General features: G+C 43.3%; 2 protein-coding genes across 18 annotated transcripts in view; one reads left to right on the top strand and one right to left on the bottom strand.

Moving 5' to 3' along the window:
• The window catches only part of LOC148135383 (high affinity immunoglobulin epsilon receptor subunit alpha-like), a 131,694-nt gene extending 111,780 nt beyond the window's left edge, over nucleotides 1–19,914 (top strand). For 5 of the 17 annotated variants that reach the window (XR_015755097.1, XR_015755096.1, XR_015755095.1 and 2 more), the window contains one exon: nucleotides 4,225–4,571. Coding sequence is in view for 11 of the 17 variants with exons in the window: in XM_087984679.1 (XP_087840805.1) it covers nucleotides 4,225–4,236 (12 nt within the window). In the remaining 6 variants the exon portion in view is untranslated. Of the gene's footprint in view, nucleotides 1–2,512; nucleotides 3,399–4,224; nucleotides 4,572–13,343; nucleotides 13,370–17,436 lie in introns of those variants that run through there. The other 12 variants (XM_087984673.1, XM_087984675.1, XM_087984677.1 and 9 more) reach the window with 8 other exon arrangements.
• Nucleotides 1–26,276, bottom strand: part of LOC148135381 (uncharacterized) — a 293,567-nt gene that overhangs the window by 197,481 nt on the left and 69,810 nt on the right. The gene's annotated exons all lie outside the window — the stretch shown is intronic.

Raw genomic sequence — 26,276 nt, 5'->3', positions numbered from 1 at the left:
ATCCTGACTCTGTTGTCTGTTGGCTAGCCAATCCGCCATCTAAACTAATGTTATTCCCTGAATTTGATGTGAATATTATTTCAGACGTGCATCACATGATTTGATTGATTTAATTCCCATGAAATCTCAAGAGAAATGCATTTCAGCAGCTGAAAAGATGACACTGAGTGATTGGCATTATTAGGGGATTAATAATTTGAGCGGTTATTTTTAGCTGATCACAGCACGGTGTGGCTCTGATATCAATTTCTGGCTATAATGCTTATGGTTTTATCCATCACTCAGGTTAAACTGTCCCTATGTTGACATGAAATTGGCCAATGTTGAATCCTCAAAATGTCCCTGATATTCTCAATTCCGATGGCAAGCTGACTGGTCTATAATGCCCAATGGATGTTGTCTACATGGATTTTGACAAGGCCCTGCATGGCAGATTAGTAACAAAGGTTAGGACGCATGGGATCCATGGAAACCTAACTAATTGCATTCAATATTGGCTCAATTCTAGGAAGCAGAGCGATGGTTGAAGGTTTTTTTCTCTCAGACTGGAAATCTGTGACTAGTGGAAAGTCTCAGGAGTCGGCGCTAGGACCTTTATTATTTGTTATTCAAATAAATGATCTGGATGTGAATGTACAAGGCATGATTAGTAAGTTGGTGGATGATACACAATTGGAAAGTATTGATGATAGCAAGGAAGAGGTGATCAACAAATACAGAGGGATCTTGATCAGGTGGGGAAGTCGGCTGAGGATTTGCAAATGCAATTCAATACAGGTAAGTGTGAGGTGTCACACTTTATAAAGTCAAACCAAGCTAGGAAGTTTAAAGGTCCAGAGATGTTGGTGGAAGAGAGGAGTCTAGGAGTATAACTACATCGTTTGTTGAAGGCAGCGCAATAGGTGGCGAGGTGGTTATGAAGGCATTTAGCATGCTGGCCTTCATCAGTCGAGGCATTGAACGTAGGAGTTGGCACTTTACGTTACAGTTGTATAAGTCATCGGTGAGGCCACAATTGTTGTATTGTGTATAGGTTTGATAACCCTGTTATAAGAAAACATAATTAAACTGGAAAAAGTGCAAAGAAGATTTATAAGGATGTTGCCCGGACGAGTAGGTCTGAGTTGAAGGGAGAGATTGGCCAGGATAGGACTTTATTCCTTGGAACATGGGAGAATGAGTGGTGACCTTATTGAGGTGTATAAGATAATCAGGGGCATGGAGAGGATGAATGCAGATATCATTTCCCCATCCCTGGGAAAAAGGCTAACTAGAGGGCACAGATTTAAAGTGAGAGGGGAAAGATTTAAGGAGGACCTGAGGGACAACATTTTCCGCTCAGACTATGGTGTGAAGATGGAATGGACTGGAAGAGAAAATGTTTGAGGCAGGTACAATAGTAACATTTTGAAATGACATTTGGATAGGTACATGGATGGGAAGGGTTTAGAGGGATGTAGACCAAATGAGGGCAATTGTAACTAGCTTAGTGGGAACCATAGTTGGCATGGAGCAGTTTGGGCCGAAGGGCCTCTTTCCCTGCTGTATTACTCGATGACCCTACTTCCCTTTTTAAATAGTAGGGTTGCATCATCAACCGTCTAATATGCAGGCACTATCCCAGCATCTGTAGAATCCTGGAATATGGTCACCAATATATCAATTCTAAAACTATTTCCTTAACCATTCTGTAGTGTAGATTGTCAGGCCCTGAGGATCGATCTCCATTTTTACCCATCAATTTCCCCAGCTCTCTCTCACCAACCTCTGTGTTCCCCAGCATTTCCAGTACAGTTTCAACACCCTCCTGTGTTATGAAGTTTGAAGAAATGTATTGTATCTTTAAGACAGAGAATGTTGTTCTGAACTGAGAGATTACAAGCCCCTGTATCTGACTAGATGGCCCTCCCAGAGTATACTGGAAAATTGAAAATGTATAACATTTAGCTGTGAAATGGATACCAGAGTTTTGTTTGTTGTTTTGAGAACAATTCTAGGTTAACTAATCAGATTAGATTACTTACAGTGTGGAAACAGGCCCTTCAGCCCAACAAGTCCACACCGACCCTCTGAAGAGCAACCCACCCAGACCCATTCCCCTACATTTAGCCCTTCACCTAACACTACGGGCAATTTAGCATGGCCAATTCACCTTTTGGACTGTGGGAGGAAACCCACGCAGACACGGGGAGAATGTGCAAACTCCACACAGACAGTTGCCTGAGGCGGGAGTTGAACCTGGGTCTCTGGCGCTGTGAGGCAGCAGTGCTAACCACTGTGCCACCGTGCTGCCCTAAAATGCCATGGGATACTAAAAGCAAATTGAGTTTGAACTTATTGTTTTTCCAACATTGACCAAATGAGACAATCCAATGTTGGGTGATATAAGAATGAAGACATTTTGAAAATTAGTCAGAGAGCAACTGCCATAGTGGGATAAAATACCAGAAAATTAACTGCCTTTCCAACAACGTGCTATTAAAGAAATTAGTATTTTTTCCCCTATCAAAAGGTACCTTTTCATGTAACGTTTATTCGCAGTGAAAAAAAAGATGACCCAGCGAAATCAGCAACAGGAAAACTGAAGACAGCAGAGACCATGTGGTCTTGAGATTTAGCTAATAAAATGTTTCATAAGTGTTAATGGAACAAAACATCTTTATTGCATTGGAGTCAAATAATAAGTAGTTTGTAAATAGTTGTTGTTTAGTGTTCACTATTAGAGTTAGGAAAATAAGTTGTTATTTTTCCTTAATTGTAGAAGTTAGGAGTTCCCTGTCACACACTCACACTTTAATAGACTACGAGCTGAGGTGAGTTATTCTAGGTGTATGTTTTTAATTGAGAGGGTTTCAATGGGCCAGAGGACCTATTTCCATGCTGTATTACTCTATGACTCTACTTCCCTTTTTTAAATAGTAAGGTTTCATCAGCAAACATCCAATCTACATGAACTGTCCCACAGTCTGTTGGATCCTTGAACACTGTCACCAACGCAACCATAAATTCTATGGCCACTCTGGGATGTAGATTGTCAGACCCTGAGGATCGATCTCCCTTCAATCCCATCAATGTCCCTAGCAATATTCCTTTATTTCCTCCCGCTCAACAACTTTTGCGTCCCCATCATTTCCGGCACATTTTTCATCTTTTACTGTATGAAGACAGAAGTGAAGTATAAATTCAGTTCATCAGCTGTTTCTTTGTTCCTCATTGTAAATTCCCTTGGATCTGACTGCAAGGGACTTAGATTAGTTTACAGCAATAAGTTTCTTTTTACATATTTGCAGAAATTTTACAGTCAGTTCTTATGTTCCCAGCAAGCCTATACTAATACTCTAGTTTCCTATTCTAACACAATCTTTTGGTCCTCCTTTGGTGACTTCTGAACTGTTCCTCATCCTTAAGGCTATTGTTTCTTTTCTTGCTAATTTGAAAGCCTTTTTTTCATCCAATGCTATCTGAAACTTCCCCTGTAAGCCATAATTTGGCTACTGTTCTCGTTTCACTTAAATCAGATTGGAGTAAATAAGTTTGGTAGTTGACCCATGCGCTCTTTGAATGTTCGCCACTGCCTGCCCACTCTCATTCTTTTCACTAACATTTCACGATCTATCATGGCCTACCCACGCCTCATACTATCATAGTTTATCTTATTAACATTCAGCAACCTAGTCTCAGAATCTCACTCTCCAACCAAATGAAAAATTTTGTCATGGTATGAATTTTCATCCCAAGTGGTCTCTCACAACTGCAATATAAATCCTTCCAACAAAACGTAATCTAAATATATAAAGCTATGCAGTCTATATCCAGACTTCCCAACTGGTTTTAGATGGAATGGTGTCAGAAATACCTGCTCATAGTTAACATCAGATGCAGAGATGAAAATCTGAAGTAACTCCACAGAGGCCGGTATTCAGCCAAGTCCCACTTTAATTACATGTGTATGGTACATGTCACTAACTCAGCTAGCTCAGAGCTGACTCCAAAATTGAGCAGAACCCCTGACACTCCCGTTTACACCTTTTGGCCAGGACTCTCTGATTGGGGCTGTTAACCTGGTCCAATCAGGGGGAATTCATACTCTGTGTTCCACCCAGCTGACATCATCACACTCACTCCAATTGTGAAGCAGATACCCAAGCAACAGACATTGAAAATGATTAATCAAAATCCTATGGTTTACATCACAAAACATTTTAGCTACTCTGTCAATTTCAGAAAGTCCGGTGATATTGCAGGCGGATCCCAGACTGCAGAGAGTCGGTGAATCCATCACATTGAATTGTCACTGCACCCAGGATCACGTGTGTGGGAGAGGACAAACTTCCTTCTACAGAAACAAAATCCTCGCGAGCTCTGATTCTGTGTCTCACAACATCTATCACATCCACCGAGTGACCTTAATAGATTCAGGATGGTACCGCTGCATGGTTTTCCAGAACCTTTCAACGTTCATGTCCCTCCAGGTGGAAATCACTGTCCAGAGTGAGTGAACCAAGTGGCCGCAGTGCAGTGGGAGGTGCGAGGGGAAGCTAACACGGGATGGAAACCATGGTTCACGAATGCTGATCTGGCTAAATGGAAATGGTGTATTTCGTTTCTGGTCTTGAAACTGATCAGGACACTTTACAAGAGTTCCAACTCTAGGTGGAGCAAATTGACATTGGCAATGGAAGATGTGGGATGTATTGGCTCTCCGGTTGCCATACTGAATGTATACCAGTCAATGACAATTTGTCATAATAGGTCTCTCAGGTTGACCGACATCTTCACATCATCTTTTATTGCTGTTGGAATAGTCCCACTTTTACTCCAGATTTAGCTGCTGGGGATGAGGGTTAATTTCAGGAGGAGTGTTCTGTAATTGGTAGATCACCAACTTTCTCCTCTGCTCTGATCCCGAGATGAGTTTCTAACTGGAGATCATTTGCCTTTGAGAGACCTTTTACTGTGAAATTTGGCTCAACTCTGTGCAATGGTTTTATATCTGCACTGTTCATGTAACTTAACTGTTTTCAGAATGCGAAGACCAAAAGATGTTGGTGTGGGACTGTGGTATTCAGCCTAGAGAATTTGCTCTGATGTTAAATGGGAACACTTCTGATCTAATCACCCTCAACTCTACATTTGTGTCATTACACCCCCCCCCCTCCCCTCCATCCCACTCAAACGCTCTTACTGCCACAAAACATCCACCATGAATTCCCCTTCCTCATTAAAAATCTCTTTATCTCGGCTTGAATATAATCAGTGAGCCAGGCTCAACACCCCTGTGCGGTAAAGAATTCCACCGATTAGTCCCTCAGAGAAAATAAATTCCTTCCCATTTCCATCTCCAATGGGTAACCTCCTTTATTCTGAGACAATGCCCCTCTGGTCCTAAACTCTCCTACACAAGAGGAAACAATCTCTCTCTCCTCCCTTTTCAGGTCCCTCTAAGAATCTTCAATAAGGTCACCTCTCATTCTTCTGAACTCCAACCAGGACAGACCCGACCTACTCCTACCCAACCTCTTCCTCGTCAGACAGTCCCTCCATATCCGGGATCAGCTGTGTGAATTTTCTCTGCACTGTCTCGCTGCCCAGACTATATATTCTCAGATATGGGGACCCAGAAGTGTTCAATGTATTTCACATTGGATAAATATTAGATAAAGTGAGGTGTTGAATTTTGGTAAGGCAAATCAGGGTAGGATTTATACACTTCGTGGTAGCATTCAGGGGAATATTGCGCAACAATGAGACCGAGGGGTGCAGGTTCATAGTTCCTTGAAAGCGAGTTGCAGGTGGACAGGATAGCGAACCAGAAGGCATTTGGTACACTGACCTTCATTGGTTAGTGCACTGAGTATAAGAATTGGGATGTAATGTTCTCACTGTACAGCATATTAGTTATGTCCTTTTTTTGGAATACTGGATGAAATTCTGGTGTCCTTGCTATTAGGAGAGATACTGTTTAAGTTTGAAAGGTTTTGGAAAAGATTTACAAGGATGTTGCCAGGGTTGGAGGGTTTGAGGAATAGGGAAATGCTGAATAGGCTGGGGCTATTTTCCCTGGATCGATTAAGATTAAAGGTGAGTAAAATGTGGAAGTTTATAAAAACTTGAGGGGCATGGATAGGGTGAATTAGGGTGAATGACCAAGGTATTTCCTCCCACGGTAGGCAAGTCCAAAACTGGAGGGAATAGATTTTAGGTGAGACAAGACAGATTTAAAAGGGACCTAAGTGGCATGTCTTTTTCACACAGAGGATGGTGTGTGTACGGAATGATCTGTCAGAGGGGAGTTGTAGGGACAGGTTAATTTACAACATTTAGAAAGCACCTGGATCGGTACATGAACAGGAAAGGTTTGCAGGGATATGATCCAAATGCTGCCAAATAGGATCAGATTCATTTAGGGCATCTGGTCGGCATAGTTGAGTTGGACTGAAGGGTCTGTTTCCATGCTGTTCATTTCTATGACTCTACTCTTCAGTTCCATTCCCCATGCCTCAGATACTGAAGCAGTCTGCGTCAAAATGTAGCAAGGTCTTGATAATACCTAGGCTTGTGCTGACAAGTGACAAGTAACATTTGCACCACACATATCTCTAATAAGAAAGATTCCAAGTATCGCCTCTTGATGTTCAATAGTGTTACCATCGCTGAATCCCCTCACCATCAACATTCTGGGGGTAACAATTGAGAGAGAATCTAACCATCAGCTCCTTGACAATTTGATATTACTATTAGTCTCCCCAGAACCAGAATTCCCATTGACCAGAAACTGAACTGGACTTGCCATATCAATACTGTAGCTACAAGAGCAGGCCAGAGGCTAGGAATACTGCAGCGAGTAACGCATCTCCAGAAATACCCCCTCCACCCTCAGCCACACCCCCAAAATCCTGTCTACCATCGACAAGGCACAAGTCAGAAATGTGATGGAATATTCCCCACTTGCCTGGTGCAGCTCCAAGAACACTAGAGAAGCTCAACACCATCCAGGACAAAATAGCTCCCGCTTGATTGGCACCACATCCACAAACATCCACTCCCTCCACCATCGATGCTCAATCTCAGCAGTGTGTACCATTTGCAAAATTCACCAAAGTTCCTCATAAAAAAACTTTCAAACCCATGATCGCTTCCATCTGGAAGGGCAAGGGCAGGAAATACGTGGGAATGCCACCCCCTACAATTTCCCCTCCGATTCACTCACCATCCTGACTTGGAAATATATCAGCTGTTCCTTCAGCATTGTTGGGTCGACATCTGGAAATTACCTCCCAAAGGTCATGGGGGCCTACCTGAAGCACATTGACTGCAATGGTTCAAGAAGGCAGCTCACTGTTATCTTCTCAAGGGGGAAACTGGAAACTAGGGTGATTAATGCAGGGCACAGCCAGTCGCAACCACATCCTGTAAGTAGAAAATAAAGTAGTGACAGTAAGGGACAGAGTTCAAGTTAGGTTTGTTAGGAATTAGTTAAGTGTATTACTGTTAGTTGGAGTTTTCAGTGCTAGTAAGGTTGATCAACCGGTGTTACCTTTTGTAAGGACAAATAAACTAAAGTTATTATAACATTGTGCCTCCCACACATCAGCTAAATATTCTCGAGCGTAGTGTCCTGTTTGCCCACAGTAGTAGCACCACGCTGGCTGCCACACGTTCTATCTCTCCCCGTTGCTGGGATCCTTTGATAATAATTACCTCCTCTTCCTTCATTCCTCAATACTGGATTGAGACTCTGAAAGGAAGCATTTTCCTCTCTTTCCCCGTTTTATTCTTGTCTGGTTTATGCACTTCTTTCTCCCACATCAGAGACAGTCTCCTCAGAACACACATCTCATTGTGGGTTGGCTCTGCAGGATTGAAGTTCACACATGTCTTCCGGCTGTCTTCAGTGGCACGTGAAATTACAGCCCAGCCCACTTCATTGAATCAGCTTCCAATAACAGACCCCTGTTTATAGACTCACGAGAAGTACACACATAACCGATTAGTAGGCTGTCAGCTGTTCTCTCTTCATTTGACTGCACTAGTTTAGCCCATCTACAGGGTCTCCTTTATTGTACCCAATTGATGTGAGAATTGCCACTTCCGTGGTGGCTTGGGTTCCTTCCACTACATCCAGAGAGACTGGGATTGCAGACTCTGCTGACTGGCTCAAAGACATTTTGATAATTTTTTCCCTCCTCTCTCTCATCTAATCAATGCAAATCCTTTTGTTGTCTGACTACAAGCAATACATATGGATCTGCAGATGGCTCAAATTCTGAAATCGTTTTAGCAAATTCCACCAATTGTGTGACTAAGTGTGTTCGTGTATGTTAACGCTGGGGCATCGGCATCCCTGACCGGTCTTTCCATGGTAATCGAGTTCACTGCAGTAGAGGCTAAACAGGTTGGGTCTTCTGGGAAGGTTAGCGGAGAACCATAATCCTCTGTTCACATGGCATACTGCTGCACATCTTGCCTGAACTCATCTCAGTCTACCTCCTGTTCTTCGCCTTTAACATCTATTGCTGCTTGTAGATCTGCACATTTACTTTTTAACTGACTGACTTCATTCTCAGTGGCTTCTTCAGCTGAAACAACTCACTGGGTGTCCTGTATGCCTTCTCACATTGGGTTTGGAATTGCCCCATGATTTCTTTAGTCCTGAGTCGCCACTTTCCTTTGCAACTCTATTTCTTTCCTTGCATTCTCTGATTCTTTACGAAACCTTTTCGATTCCAAGGCGAGAGTGAGGTTTGCAGATGCTGGAGATCAGAGTCTAAAAGTGTTACGCTGGAAAAACACAGCCACTCAGCAGCATCTGAGCAGGAGAGTTGACCTTTTGAACATAAACTCTTCATTTCTGATGCTCCTGCTCCTCGGATGCTGCCTGACTGGCTGTGCTTTGCCACTGCCACACTTCTAAACTTTTTTCAATTCCTGCTCACTTCCTAGCAATTGTCTGATACAGCATATCATTGTTGTAGGGTTTTCAAGCTTGAAAGACCACTTTCCGAGAATTTTCCTCCAATTGTCTCAATATTGTTGTCTTAGGGATCCTGGTCCCATTTCATCATTACTGCAAAATCATGCCCATATCGGCCACCTTTCCTTACTGATATACAAGTCTTAACTTTTTTTCCAAATCAGACAGTCGTTTTCTCAGGTACATTTCTTTGCCATTCAAAATTAAACTAAGCTTTCGCTGTGTTCCAATCTTAATCACATTGGGTCTGTACCAACTTCCGCTGTTTTACCTTACCTGTCCCACGATGGATCTCTCTCTCTCTCTCGCGCGCGCGCGCACACACACATACCTACTGGATTTATCCTTTTAAAGAACAGTCCAATGTAGACCTTTCTATTCCTTCAGTTTACTTGGATTCCCGACCATCAGGTGGGACTTGTCTTCTTAATTTGGACACAGGCAAAATTTGAGGGAGTATTAGGTTCCATGGGGTTCAATTTTACAACAACAAAGTCACTTCTTATTGAGTCCCACCAAAGTCACCAATTTCTTGTGTCTGCCACACAGTGTATTTTGACTCTTATATTCAGCAAAGAACTGCAGGTCGACTCAAAACATTAATAAGAAATGACTTTTTAAATCTATTTCAACACAGCTAAATATTATAATATCAATACATTATAAACTAATAATTAACCCTCTAATTCTAATTAACTATCTGAACTCTTAAACTTAAATTTGAATGTACAAATACCACTGTGCTAGATATTGGTCTTCATCCACGTGGCAATTTGGTCTCCTTCTGGTGGTCCAAGGATCATCTTCTTTTCATGGTTGTTCATCTTGAGCTACCACTCCTGAGAGTTGTGTTGCGGTGATTATAATACCTGAATGTTTCTTATACCTTTGGGAGGGTCTTTGATGCTGACAAATTGATCGATCAGTACTTGATCACCCTGATCAATTGGGCCTAATCAGACGCTGATGTAATGATGGTGGGTGGTCCTCGGACTCCATTTCTTAGCATTAGGGGCATGGAGTTAGGGTAACCTTTCCTAAATGAGGGTGTGAGAAACTGCACCTCAATTAATAAAGTTGAGGATACTGAGCTTTATTAACTGCTGTCCCTCTGACCTATCGCCTTCAGTGATCAGTGCACATATATACCCCCCCAGCTCATACACCCCCCTTCAGAGTTGTACCCTGTTTTATACTGTCTTTCAATGTACTACTCACCAAATTTCATTACTTCACACTTGCCTCTACATCGAACTGGACCTGTCACCAATTTACCCACTCCCATCAACTTGTCAATGTCTTTTTAGAGTTCCACATCATTCTCTTCACAGTTAATGCTCTTCCCATGTTTTATGTCAATTGCAAACTTGGAATTGGACTCCTGCACTGCATGATCCATATCATTAACATATCAAGAGAAGCAAGCGTCCTCAGGCATCCTCCAGAAACAAGGACCCAAGGGCACAATCTCAAGTGAAGGGACAACCCTATAGAACTGAGATGAGGACTACTTTCTTCAGCCAAAAGGTGGTCAATCTGTGAAACTCACTGTCACGGAAGGCTGTGGAGACCCAGTCATTAAGTGTCTTTAAGACAGATTTTGATTAATAAGGGGATCAATGGTTATCAGGACAAAGCAGGAGGATTGGATTGAGAATGATATTATCCATGGCAAAATGGCAGAGGAGACCCAATGGGACTAATTCTGTTCCTATATCTAATGATCTGGTCTCACCTGCAGAATTCAAACACTAGTTTTTTTTGAGATTCATGGATGAGGACTGTAAAATCCCTCAGACTCATAGCTTTCTGCAGTCTTTCTCTATTTAAATAATCTTCAACTCCTCTGTTCTTCCTGCATCACCTTACATTTCTACATGTTATATTCAAGGTTTCTTGCCCATTCACTTAACCCTATCTTCGTGGCACACGCACAACTTGCATTGCCAACTATTTTTGCATCACCTGCAAAGTAAGCGATCATCTTACTAACATGATGCTAGTGTTGGACTGAAGTGGACAAAGTTAAAAATCTCATAACATCAGAGTATAATCCAATCAGTTTATTTGAAAGTAATGTCTTTCGGAGCACTGTTCTTTCATCAGGTAGCTAGCTCCCCTCTAGCTACCTGACAAAGGAGCAGTGCTTGGGAAACATGTATTTCCAAATAAACCTGTTGAACTATAACCTGGTACTGTGAGATTTTTAACTTTGTCTTACTAACAGGCACGTTGGCACAGTGGTTAGCACTGCTGCCTCTCAGCGCCAGAGAACCGGGTTCAATTACCGCCTCAGGCGACTCTCTGTGGAGTTTGCACATTCTCCCCGTGTCTGCATGGGTTTCCTCCAGATGCTCCGGTTTCCTCCCACAGTCTAAAAATGTGCAGGTTAGGTGAATTGGCTATGTTAAATTGCCCTAGTGTTAGGTGAAGGGGTAAATGTAGGGGAATGGGTCTGGGTGGGTTGCGCTTTGGTGGGTCGGTGTGGACTTGGGCCAAATGGCCTGTTTCCACACTGTAAGTAATCTAATCTAAAAAAAAGTGTGAAGCAGTGATAACGTATCTCAGAACGAAAATTCATCTGGTTCACTGGTCTCCTTCAGGGAGAGAAATCTCCTTCCTTACCTAGTCTGATCCTGCATGTGACTCCAGACTCTCAGCGATATGGTTGGTGCCTAACTTTCCTCGGGAACAATTAGGGATGGGAGCAGTAAATGGTAGGTCCAGTCTGTTGGTGGTTTGCTGCACATAGAAGCTGAAATAGGTCATTCAGCCCATCTTGTCTGCTCTGCTGTTCAATGTGATATGGGATTCCTCACTGAACTTCACAATTCCCTTAATCTGTGCTGTATTCTTTCAATGAGATAATATAGCCCGACATTGGGCAACATGGTGATTAGCAGTGGTTGGCTTCACAGCGCCAGGGACCCAGGTTCAATTCCTGCCTTGGGCAACTGTCTGTGTGGAGTTTGCACATTCTCCCGTGTCTGTGTAGGTTTACTCTGGGTGCTGCGATTTCCTCCCACAGTCCAAAGATGTGCAGGTTATTGGCCATGCTAAATTACCCGTAGTGTTAGGTGTAGGGGAATGGGTCTGGGTGGGTTGCTCTTCGGAGGGTCATTGTGAACTTGTTGGGCTGAAGGGCCTGTTTACACAGTGTAGGTAACTAAATCTAAAAAAAAATCTCCACCTAACACAACGGCTTTGTCAAGGATACTTCGAATCAAATGTTTAATTCAGATGGTGTGGGTATGTTGGCACTGACTGAAACCAACTTCTTTCTGCACAGCTTGACAGAAATGTATCCCCTCATGCCAATCCTACCAGATACCTGTGCAATCCATTTCTGTCCAAATACCCTTCTCCATTGAATCTACCTCCAACACATTTCCAGGCAGTGCATTCTACACCCTAACTGGGTGAAAAGATTTATTCCTTACGTTTCTTTGCCAACTTGCTTTGTTTCCATATCAGTTTAAATCTACAAGCCGCCACCACCACCACACCCCCACCACCATTCTCGTTTTTGTTCAGGAACAGCTTCTCCCTATTAATTCTGTCCTGCCCCTGCTAACTATTTTGAAAACCTCCCTCATTCTCTGCTTCTCCACTCTAAGGGAGTACAGTCCCTGACTTCTTTCAGTATCCTCATCGTTGGAGTTTCTCCTCCCTGGAACCTGGTTCTTGGAAATCTATCACACAAGCCAGTTTTCCATTGACTGACTCCACTCATACTTCTTGCTGCATCGGGAAAGTGGACAACATATTCATACAGCCCTCCCAACCTGGTTATGCTCTATTACCTCTGAAGAAGATAGAAGTGTTTGAATATACATACCAACAGAAAAAGAATATCTTCTTCCCCGCTGTTACCATACTTTTGAACGGACTTCTCAAATATTAATGTTTATCCCCCTCTCTGCACCTTCTTTGCAGCTTTAACACTGTATTCTGCAGTCTGTTCTGGTGCACTTTGTATGCGATGATCTGCCTGTAGAGCATGCAAAACAAACCTTTTCACTGTTTCTGTGCATCTGACGACAATAAATCAAATCAAAACTGCTTTGGCGCTCTCTCACTCACTGAGATGCATTCATATATTTTCTATAATGTGGCAAACACAACTGCATGCCATATTCTAGCTGATGTCCAGCAAGCACCTTGTACAAATTCAACATCACCTGCTGCTCTTGGATGCTGTGTGTTTTAGTAACCATGCCCTCCACCTGTCTTGCCACCCACATATACTGCCCAGCCCCCTCTGCTCGTGCACCTATCTTCTGAACTGACACACAATGCCAAGGGAGATGGAAAATGCAATCCCTAGCCCTACTGTGCACTAAAATTGTTTTCTGGTTGTTTCTTCCAGGTCATATCATGGCAAGAAGAGAATCAGTAAGTTCTTGTTATTTCATAGACCTTTACAGGACAAGGAGGGGTTCTTATCAGCAAAGATCTGAAAGCAACACTCTCACTTTTCAGCGCTTTCACCCTTATTCCCGGAGGCAACAGCAATGCAGTTGTATATCTAAATACTTCTTTGAATAACGAGGGTTTCTGCGTCTCCCACTTTCAGAGGCAGAGAGTTCCAGGTAGCCCACCATCCACTGGATGAACAATTTTCTCCGCAAATCCATTTTTTACCTTTGAATCTGTGACCCCTGCTTACGGATTCCTTTACCCATTGGAAATGTGCCTTACAGCTATGAGACTGTCACAGTCTACTACACCTGTATCAGATCACCCCTCAACCTTCTCTGCTCCAAACAGAACAATCCGAGCTTATCCAAGCTCTCCTCATCACTGAAATGTGACACCCAGGCAATATTGTCGTGAATCAGCTCTGCACCCCCTCCACTGCAATCACATCCTTCCTATAGTGATCTAGCTGTAGCCCGACCAAAGTCCTGTCCAGCTCAGATATCACCTACCCGCTCTTATAATCTATGTTCCAACTGATAAAGGCAAGTGTCCTGAAGGCCTTCTTAACTATTAGCATGTTCTGCCACCTTCAGGGATCTGTGGATTAGCATCCTGGGTCTCAGTGCTTATGGGATCCTGCAACTTAGCATCTACATCTTAGACACGTTATCCCTATCCAAGTCCAATAAAATGATCACACTTAGGAGCGGTAATAGGCCATTCTACCAGCAAAGTCTGCTCTGCTGAATGCAGCTGATTTAATAATCCTCAACTTCACTTTCATCCCATAACCCTCAATTCCTCTTCCAGATTAAAAATCTCAGCCTTGAATATACTTCACGACTGAGGAGCAGGAAGATCGACATTTCGGGCAAATCCCCTTCAGCAGGAATTGAAGGGCTTTTGCCTGAAAAGGTGATATTCCTGCTCCTCAGATGCTGCCTGGCCTGCTGTGCTTTTCCAGCACCACTCTGACTTAAACTCTGGTTTCCAGTATCTGCAGTCCTCACTTTTGCATACTTCACGACCGAGCCAAGACATCCAGCATCTGCAGTAAAGAAGTCCACAGACTCTCTCCCCTTGAAAAGAAGAAATTCCTCCTCGCCTCTTGTCTTCAATGGGCGACAAACCCCCTTTCCCCCTCCCTCGGACTGCCATATTCTGAAATGATATCCCTCTGGTCCCAGACTCTTACACACATGGAGAAACAAACTCTCTCTGCACCTCCCCTCAAGTCAAGTCATCTGAAAATCTTCAATAAGGTCGCCCATCTTTCTTCTCAACACCAAATGAGGATAGGCTAGACTTATGCAATCTCTTCCTAAACACACAGTCCCTCCATTCCCAGGATCAGTTTAGTGAACCTTCTTGGGACTGCCTCCAATGCCTAATCTACCTCTCCTTAGATACGGAGGCCCAAAACTGATCACTGTATCACAGATGTGGTCTATCGAGTGTCTTGTATAGTTTAAGCAAAATCTCCTGACTTTTATATTCCATTCCCTTTGAAATAAAGGCTATCATGACCTGCTTAACTTGGCCGCTAGCTTCAGTTTTGGGATTCTCGGACCAGGACTCCCAAACCCTTAGGTCCACAGCTTTCTGCAGTCTTTCACCATTTAAATAATAAGTATTGACATCAGTTTAATAGATATGGTTCTGTGTCATACATTAGTTAATCATTAAAAGTGGATCTGAGCAAATGAACCATGTTATGAACACTCAACTAGCTGTCTGATCTAGCAAATGGAGGTCCTGGCTGAATGGTATTGATGCTAGACTATAAATCTGGATTCCTAGGTGATGTTCCAGTGACCTAGGTGCAAATCCTGCCATGGCGAAGGGGTGAATTTGAGTTCAATAAAAGTCTTGGATTTAAAGTCTAATGAGGACCATTGACAGGAGAGAGCACCGTCTGGGTACTAATGTCCTTTCGGGAAGAAAATCTGTCATCTTTACCCAGTCTGGCGTACATATAACTCCAGACACACAACAATGCGGCTGACTCTTAACTGCCCTATTGGCAATTAGGGATGGGTGATCAATGTTAGCCCTGCCAGTCACACCTGCATCCTACAAGTGTATATTTTTTTAAAAATCATGACCTTGACTGAAGGAAATCTGTACTCAGTCTGGCTTTCCTAAGTCATATTCTGTAATGCTTTGCGTTCCACTGCAGACAAAAGACCTGTCAACAGAATACCTATCATAATGTGTAAACTTACTGGATGGCTGCAATGCAAGAGTGGACACACAGCAAGGAGTAGCCATAAGGGCTCTGAGATCATGGCTTGAGAAATATAAACAAGAGTGGACAGTGACTATTTGATCTTTGCAGCTATTGCAAGCTTTATGCAACTGACACTTTTTGCAGACCAATCCATGTCGCAAAGTGTTCTGTTATCAACTGAGATCAGGACATTTGTAGCAACTAGGCCCAATCATCACCAAAGTGTCATCAGCTGTCCCTCAATGCAAGGATATCATCTACTCAGGATAATACATTTTTGCTGTTGCTCTATATGCAATTGAACTGGCAGATTCCCTGTATAGGTAGTGGGATCTGGTGCAGGATATGCTTCCTTTTCTTTCTCTATTGCTGCTCTAACTCATCATTAAGGTGTTCAGATCCACATTGTGATGCAGTTGGACAGACAAGTTGCCACTTTTAAAGATTGACAGTAAGGTCCATGATCCTGAACTTTAAGTAGCTTCATGGAAAGCTTCAGTGTCTTGGAAGACTGCGTGTTGTGGAACAGAAAAACCTAAGGGTTCGGGTACATAATTTTCTGAAGTTTGCATCACAGATAGGGTGGTTAAGAAGGCATTTTGCACGCTTGACTTTATTGCTCAGACTTGTGATTATAGGAGTTGGGATGCCCTATTGAGGTTGAACAGGACAGTGGTGAGGCCTGTTCTGGAGTACTGTGTCCAGTTCTCCTTGTTATTAGAGAGGATATTATTAAGTTGGAGAGGGCTTGGAAGAGATTTACCTGGATGCTGTTGGGAATGGAAGATTTGAGTTGGAAGGAGAGGCTAGATAGCTGGAACTTCTTTCACTGGAGCACAGGAAGTTGGGAGGTGACTTTATAGAGGTTTATAAAATAATGTGGGGTATCGATAGGGTTAATGACAAATTTCTTTTCCCTGGGGTGAAGGCTTTCACAAACAGGACATTTTAAGGTGAAGCGAAAGATTTTACAAAGGCATAACTGGCAATTTTTCTTATAAAGTGGTTTGTGTATGGAATGAACTTTCAGAATAAATGGTGGATACGGACACAATCACAATGTTTAAAAGCTGTTTAGATAAGATCATTAACAAAAAAAAACTTGGAATGTCATGACCAACGACAGGCAGTTGGAACCAGTTTAGTTTTGGATTATGTTCAGCGTGGACTGTTTGGACTGAAGGGTCTTTTTCAGTGCTGTATGAATGTGACTCCAGGCCCTGTAATCTTTGGGCTAAATGGTTCGTTCCCGCTCTATTTTCTTTTTACTAAATAACTGTCTTCTTCACTACCTCAGACTGATTCCTGAGATGGCAGGACTGACAGATGATGAGAGACTGAATTAGTTAGGATTATATTTACTAGAGTTTAGAAGAATTGGGGTGGAGGAAACCTATAAATTCTAACAGGGTAAAAGTAGGAAGGAATTTCCCACTAACAGAGCTAAGGGGGAGGAGTTAAAAACAAATGGGTCATAGTCGAAAGGAAACGGTGTAGGACTGCGATGGGCAGAACTGTCTTCACCCAGAAAGTGGGGAGCCTGTGGAATTCTCTACCACAGAAAGCGGTCATGGTGAGACCATCAAATAATGTTCAAAGAAGATTGGGATAGAGTACCTTGGGGCTAAAGAAGAAAGTGGGAAATGGGAGTCTGAGTTGGGCAATACCATTGCAGCAGGCTGGAGGGACCAGGTGGCATACTCCTGCTCCTATTTGCTCTGTCCTTCAGCTCCTTTGTTGAAGTGCAATTACAGAAATGGTAAAAAAATACAACGAGCCTTGGATTAAGACATTGTCTGTTCCCTTGCAGAGGGAGGTTGACAGTCACGTGACTTATGCGTCGTTAATGCACCTTGAAAGGACAAGGGACCAAGATGTGCGTGCTGGAAGGCAGGGAGGTAATGGATCATCTGTCTACCAGAACATTCGGAGGTGCTAGTCACAGAACTCTGCTGCCCTTGTTGGTGAAGAATAGAAGTTTTTCTGGTAGCAGGCATGATTTGTCTTAATTTGTCATCGTCAACTGAAGAAAAGAATGGACCAAATTAACATGGACACTTCATGTCAGAGAAATGGTTTCTGGTTTCTCTCTCACTCTAGAGCATGATTGATTCCAAATTCTGTGAACACATTCCTAACCCTTAGTGGCTTAGAAGGCGGGAGGTCTTCTCTTTAAAGCTGTTGTTTAACATCTTCACGTGATCCTAGAGAAAGAGAGAGAAAGGACAGGTGCAAATATAACAAAAACCTTTTCCATTCATACATTCCTGTATTGTAAAAAATGTGAATTCTTCTCCCAGAGGTAGGGAAGGGATACAGAAGATAAATCCCAGAACTTGTTTACAGAAAAGGCCTGAGACATTGTAACATTTCAGCAATGTCTGCTTTACTTTGCAAGCTTGATATCTGAGAGACACAAATATACAAAACTGAAATAGCTCATTGACTGGCTTCTAGGTCATATTCATAGAGATAGTGCAGTACGGAAACAGACTCTTCTGTCCAACTTGTCCATATTGACAAGATATCCTAAATTAATCTAATTAATTTGCTAGCACTCGGCTCATATCCCTCTAAACCCTTCCTGTCATATACCAATTTACATGCCTTTTAAATGTAATTATACCAGCCTCCACCACTTCCTCTGGTGACTTATTCCAGAAATACACCATCATCTATGTGAAAAAATTTTCCCTTAGATGCTTTTAAAATCTTTTTCTGCTCAGCTTAAACCCCTGCCTTCTAGTTCTGGACTCCCCTATCCCAGGGAGAAGACCATGTTTATTTACAGTTTCCATGCCCCTCATGATTTAAAAACAAAACCTCTAAGGTCACCCCTGCTCTTCCGACGCTCAACTGAAAACAGCTCCAGCCTCTCCCTACAGCTCAAACCCTTCAACCATGGCAACATCTTTGTCAATCTTTTCTGAAACCTCTCAAGCTACACAGCCTTCTTGAGTGGGGACACCAGAATTGCAATCAATATTCCAAAAGTGGCCAAACCAATGTCCTCAACATGATCTCTGAACTCCTATGTTCAATGTGTGGCGCTAGAAAAGCGCAGCAGGTTAGGTAGCAACAGAGGAGCAGGAGAGTCAATATTTCAAGCATAAGCCCTTCATCAGGAATGACATTCCTGATGAAGGGCTTATGCCCATCACATCAACTCTCCTGCTCCTCAAATGATCTGACTTGCTGTGATTTTCCAGTGTCCCAGTTTTAGAATGTGATCTCCAGCAGCTGCACTTTCTCCTACAGTCAATGCTTTGACCAAAAATTAAAGCATACCAAACTCCTTCTTCACTATTCTATCTACCTTCAGCAAGACTTGCAAGGAAATACGAACCTGCACTCCAAGGTCTCATTGTTCAGAAATACTCCCCAGGACCTTACCACTAAGTGTATAAGACCTACCCTGATTTACCTTTCCAAAATGCAGCACCTTTATTTATCTAAATTAAACTCCATCTGCCACTCCTCGGCCCATTCACCCATCTGGTCAAGATCCCCTTGTACTCTGAGATAACCTTCTTCGCTGTCCACTACACTTCCAATTTGGTATCATCTGCAAAGTTACTAACCATATATCCTATGTTCATATCCAAATCATTTATATAAACAATGAAAAGCAGAGAACCCAGCACACCACTGGTCACAGGCCTCCAGTCTGAAAAGCAACCCTCCACCATGACTCTCTACCATCTACCTTCAAGCCAGTTCTGTGTTCAAATGGCTACTTCTCCCTCTATTCCGTGTGATCTATCTTTGCTAACTAGTCCAACGCAAAGAAACTTGTCGAACACCTTACTGCGGTCCATAGAGATCAAGTCCGTCACTCTTCTCTCATAAATCCTCTTTGTTACTTCTTCCAAAAAAACTCAACCAAGTTATGAATTGGAGATGCCAGTGTTGGACTGGTGTGCACAAAGTTACAAATCACACAAAACCAGGAGAATATGTTTTTTGAAGAACTACATTTTATTTTGCTCAAAAACTGTATGAAGCTATGTAAAACGCTACAAAACTATAGACAGCGTTTGTCAGTCTGACATAACATTGGGACACAAACAGACTTCACAGCTGTTGTTTAAAAAGCTGAGCTATCTTGGAGAATGTAATTTAAAAGAATTTCTGGAATTTAATTATCAAAACCAGAAACCAGCATATTCCATTATGAAAGATGGAAGTTTTATTCTAAAATTGTGTATTGTACCACATCTCTCTGACACCGGATTCCTTTGGCTATAAATTCTGTGAGCATGGTCCAAATAAACCTGTTGGACTATAACCTGGTGTTGTGTGATTTTTAACTCAATCAATTTAGTAAGACATGACTTCCCACGCACAAAGCCATGTTGACTACTCTGGATCAGTCATTCCCTTTCCAAATAAATATAAATCCTGTCCCTCAGGATTCCTTCCAACTACTTGTCCACCACTGATGTCAGGCTCACCGCTCTTTACTTCCTTGGCTTTTCCTTACCACCGTTCTCAAATAGTGGCACCACGTTAGCCAACCTCCAGTCTTCCAGAACCTCACTGGCGACTATCAATGATGCAAATAGAGTTCGAGATCTACACCAACCCTCCAAAGAGTATCCAAACAGACCCATTCCCCTGCCCTATTATTCTACATTTCCCTGACTAATGCACTGAACGTACACATCCCTGAACACGACAGGCAATTTAGCATGGCCACTTCACCTAATCTACACATCTTTGAATGTGGGAGGAAGCCGGAGCACCTGGAGGAAACCAATGCAGAAATAGGGAGAACATGCAAACTTCACACAGTCACCCGAGGCTGGATTCAGAACCGGGTATATGGTGCTGTGAGGCAGCAGCGCTAACCACTGAGCCATCCCCGGTCACTTGGCCCTAAGTTCTCCCCCACTGACATTTCAGTCACTTGCCCTGCCTTATTTCCTGAGCAGGGGTCTCAACTTCTGCCCCACCACCAAAATGGACCCGTTGGTTCTGGCAGCAGACACTGAGGAGTTCATCAGACCAATGAGACTCCGGGAATTCTTTCAAGGTGCCGGCAGTGATCCCACTAAGCCCACTGATGAACAAGAACAGTCATCACAGGGATCTGTAGAGGAGCGACCAAAGAAGGTGTCAGCATGGACCCCACCGGAGGGCCGCTGCCCTGGGCTTGACATGTATGCTCAAACTGTCAGGAAATATATAAATGACAGATTCATCAGCCGTACCCACAAGATAGAGCAAAACATCACCCGTTCCCAACGCAATGCCATCCAGGCTCTCAAAACCAATCACAACATTGTCATCAAACCAACAGATAAAGGAGGAGCCATTGTCATTCAGAATAGAACAGGAAGTGTACCGACAACTGAACAACCAAGAACACTACAGGCAACTACCAGCTGATCCGACCAAAGATCACACCCGAGAATTAAACACACTGATCAGAACTTTGGATCCAGTCCTTCAGAGTTCCCTGTGCGCCCTCATCCTACGTACTTCTCATGTAGGCGACTTCTACTGCCTTCCAAAGGTACACAAAGCCAACACACCGGGACGTCCCATTGTGTCGGGCAATGGGACCCTATGTGAGAATCTCTCCGGCTGTGTGGAAGGCATCTTGAAACCTATTGTACAGGGGATCTCCAGCTTCTGTCGCGACACTACGGATTTCTTACAGAAACTCAGCACCCACGGACCAGTCGAACTGGGAACATTCCTAGTCACAATGGACGTTTCCGCACTCTACACCAGCATCCCCCACTAGGATGGCATCGCGGCAACAGCCTCAGTACTCAACACCAACAACTGCCAGTCTCCAAACACCATCCTACAACTCATCCGCTTTATGCTCGATCATAACCTTTGACAACCAATTCTTCATCCAGACACATGGAACAGCCATGGGGACCAAATTTGCACCCCAATATGCCAACATTTTTATGCACAGGTTCAAACAAGATTTCTTCTCAATGCAGGATCTCCAACCGACATTGTACACCAGGTGCATTGATGACATTTTCTTCCTCTGGACCCATGGCGAGGAGTCACTAATACAACTACACAGTGACATCAACAAGTTTCATCCCACCATCAAACTCACCATGGACTACTCTCGACTGTCTGTCTCATTCTTGGACACGTGCGTCTCCATCAAAGACGGATACCTCAGCACCACACTCTACCGCAAACCCACATACAACCTCACAATGCTACACTTCTCCAGCTTCCACCCAAAACATATTAAAACAGCCATTCCCTATAGACAAGCCCTATGCATACACCGGATCTGCTCAGATGAGGAGGAACCTGACGGACACCTGGAAGTACTCAAGGATGCCCTCACAAGAACGGGGTACCATGTTCAACTCATCGACCGCCAGTTCCGACATGCCACAGCAAGGAACCGTAATGACCTCCTCAGGAGACAGACACGTGCTGCAACTGACAGGGTACCCTTTGTTGTTCAGTATTTCCCAGGGGCTGAAAAATTACACCATGTTCTTCGTGACCTGCAACACATTATCAATGAGGATGAGCACCTCACCAAGACCTTCCCCACACCTCCACTACTTGCCTTTAAACAACCACCAAACCTAAAACAGATCATTGTTCGTAGCAAACTGCCCGGCTCTCAGGACAACTCCATACAACCCTGTCACGGTGGACGCTGCAAGACGTGTCAGATTGTGGACATAGATACCACTATTATGCATGGGAACACCTCCCACCTTGTACATGGCAAGTACTCATGTGACTCAGCCAACATTGTCTATCTTATACATTGCAGGCAAGAATGCCCGGAGGCATGGTACATTGGGGAAACCGAGCAAAGGCTACGACAACGGATGAATGGGCACCGCACAACAATCAACAGACAGGAGGGTTCCCTCCCAGTTGGGGAACACTTCAGTGGTCCAGGACATTCAGCCTCGGACCTTCGGGTGACCGTCCTCCAAGGTGGACTTTGGGAAAGGCAGCAGAGGAAAGTGGCCGAGCAGAGGCTGATAGCTAAGTTCGGTACCCATAGGGAGGGCCTCAACCGGGACTTTGGGTTCATGTCACATTACAGGTGATCACTATTGCACTACACACACACACACAGAGATATTCTTACACACAGACGCACACACAGGCACCCACACACACCCTTATAGACACACACACACCCACACTCACACATGCACCCCCTCACAGACTTAAGACACTCTGCACTCACTACACACACACACTTTCTCACACTCAGAACCCCCACCCCAGAAAGACACACACACACACACACACACACACAGACAAAGACCCACATGCACACATATATTTTGTGTGGTGAATTTATACTTGCAGAGTTACATTGCACTTTGCTCAAAAACGGCATACATTCATGTAGAACTCTGATCTCACTTTTTAGATTAGAATCAATCTAAACATCAGGTCATAGACAGAGAACACAGGGAGCTAATACCTTCAACATATTGTCTAGCTATCACCATTGTTAACAGCTAACCCGAGAATTCAACTTTAAAAAACAGGGTTTTGTGATTTACACATGAAAGAAGTGAAACTATCACTGTATTCTAACAGATGAAAAGCTTAACAGACAATCAATTTTTCAATGTATAATTTCAGTTACATCACACTGCAAATTTTTGCGATAAATTCTGTGTATCGATCGAGCCCTCCACAATCACCTGATGAAGGAGCATTGCTTCCAATTGGACTATAACCTGGTGTTGTGTAATTTTTAACTTACTTCCCAAGAGTAGGTCAAATCTTGCACCTTCTCTAGTAGGTACATCCACCTACAAGAATCAGAAAATTTTCTTGCACTCAATTAGCAAATTCGTCTCCATCTAAACCCTTTGCATGATGGGAGCCCCAGTCTATGTTTGGAAAGTTAAAATCACCAACCAATACCACCTTATTATTTTTACAGTTAAGTGTGATCTCCTTACAACTTTGTTTTTCAATTTCTCACTGACGAGTGGGGGGCTGATAGTACAATCCCAATTAGGTGATCATCTCTTTCTTATTTCTCATTTCCACCCAACTAATTTATTTTGATGTAACTTTCCTGAATGTCTTCCCAGGAATGTCCTCACTCAGTACTGCTGTAGTGTTATTCCTTCTCAAAAACGCCAAACCCCCTTTCTCTCTTGCCCCACTTTCTATCCCTCCTATACCATTTGTATCCTGGAATATTAAGCTGCCAGTCCTGTGCATCTCTGAACCACATCTTTGTAATTGCTATGATATGCAAGTCCCATGTTCCTAAAATGCCTGGAGTTCAGCTGCCTTACCTGTTAGGCCTCTTGCATTGAAACAAATGCAGTTTAATTTATCAGTCTTACCTCAATCACTGCTTTGTTCCTGCCTGCCCTAACTGTTTGAATGGCTCCTTTTCCCAGATTGATCTCTTCCCTCACTATCTTCTTGGTCCCACCCCACCTTACTCCTTTTCATCCTCCCCAGCAGCTCTTGCAAATATCCCTGCCATTGTATTAGTCACATTTCAATTCAGGTGCAATCTGTCCTTCTTATGCAGGTACTTCTACACCAGAAGAGATTCCAAAGACCCAACAATGTGAACCCTTCTCCCATGCACTAGCTCCTCAGCCACACATTAATCTGATCTATTCTCCTATTCCTACCTTCACTAGCTCACTAGCTCGTACTAACTTCGAGGACCTCCTTTTTAAATTCCTGCCAAATTTCCAATATTCTCCCTCCAGTCTCATCTTTCTATGTCATTGGTTCCAATGTGCACAATGACCTCCTTCTAGTCCCTCTCTCCTCTGAGAATATTCTGAACTCTCACCGAGACACCCTTAATCCTGGCTCAGGAAGGCAACACTCCATTCTGATTTCTCGCTGTGTTCAAATCAACAAAGTTATTGATTAGATTAGATTAGATTACAGTGTGGAAACAGGCCCTTCGGCCCAACAAGTCCACACCGACCTGCCGAAGCGAAACCCACCCCATACCCCTACTTTTACCCCTTACCTAACACTACGGGCAATTTTAGTATGGCCAATTCACCTGACCCTGCACATCTTTGGACTGTGGGAGGAAACCGGAGCACCCGGAGGAAACCCACGCAGACACGGGGAGAACGTGCAAACTCCACACAGTCAGTCGCCTGAGGCGGGAACTGAACCCGGGTCTCTGGCGCTGTGAAGCAGCAGTGCTAACCACTGTGCCACCGTGCCGCCCATTGGATGGAACTTCATATGTTTGTTGGTTTCATTGTATTTACACTGGACTCAAAATAAATGAGAAAGTACCAGATAGGCAGCATTGTAAGCATTATGGTACAGAAATTATAAAACGATATTCATTTTTCAGTGAATGGGGAAAGCAAATGGGGATGTAGCTCAATGTATGCAAATGGAAAGTCACTAAAGTAATGTGGGTAACGACTTCTAAATGGTCATACCAGTTGTGGAACTGCAAAAGGAATTGATGCCAGGTCAACTTTAATTTTGCAGTGCAGATTTACAATAATCTGCTGCATTAACCTCATTCCTGGTGGAGGTGTCAAGACCAAAATGTCGATTCTCCTGCTACTCAGATACTGTCTGACCAGCTCTGCTTTTCCGGCACAGGTTGATCAAACAGATTAGTTTCCTGTTACTTGTTATGTGTTTTGCAGATACCTTATGAAGTCTTCTCAATTTTCTTTCTGATCTATCTGTGCCGAGTTATAGAGTCACAGAGATGTCCAACATGGAAACAGACACTTCGTCCAACCCGTCCATACCGACCAGATATCCCAACCCAATCTAGTACCACCTGTCAGCCCCCAGCCTCCAAACCCTTCCTATTCATATACCCATCCAAATGCCTTTTAAATGTTGTAATTGTACCAGCCTCCACCACTTCCTCTGGCAGTTCATTCCATACACGTACCACCCTCCGTGTGAAAAAGTTGCCCCTTACATCACTTTTGTATCTTTCCCCTCTCACCCTAAACCTATGCCCTCCACGTCTGGACTCCAGGACCCGAGGGAAAAGACTTTTTCTATTTTCCCTATCCATGTTCCTCATAATTTTGTAAACCTCAAAAAGGTCATCCCTCAGCCTCCGACGCTCCAGGGAAAACAGTCCACGTCTGTTCCGCCTCTCACTATAGCTCAAATCCTCCAACCCTAGCAATATCCTTGTAAATCTTTTCTGAACACTTTCAAGTTTCACAACATCTTTTTGACAGGAAGGAGACCAGAATTGTATGCAATATGCCAACAGTGGCCTAACCAATGTCCTGCCGCAACATGAACTCCCAACTCCTGTACTCAATACTCTGACCAATAAAAGAAAGCATACCAAATGCCTTCTTCACTATTCTATCTACCTGCGACTCCACTTTCAAGGAGCTATGAACCTGCATTCCAAGATCTCTTCGTTCAGCAACATGCCCTCGGACCTTATCATTAGGTGTATAAGTGCTGCTAAGATTTGCTTTCCCAAAATGCAGTACCTCGCATTAATTTGAATTAAACTCCATCTGCCACTTCTCACCCATTGGCCCATCTGGTCAAGATTCTGTTGTAATCTGAGTTAACCTTCTTCGCTGTCCACTACACCACCAGTTTTGGTGTTATCTGCAAACTTATTAATTGTACCTCTTTATGTTCATATCCAAATCATTTATGTAAATGACAAAAAGT

Source organism: Chiloscyllium plagiosum, unplaced genomic scaffold (genome assembly GCF_037043375.1).
Source record: "Chiloscyllium plagiosum isolate Xiang-an unplaced genomic scaffold, Cpla_swu_hap1 HiC_scaffold_49, whole genome shotgun sequence".
Classification (NCBI taxonomy): domain Eukaryota; kingdom Metazoa; phylum Chordata; class Chondrichthyes; order Orectolobiformes; family Hemiscylliidae; genus Chiloscyllium; species Chiloscyllium plagiosum.
This window is presented reverse-complemented; position numbering and strand designations above follow the sequence as displayed.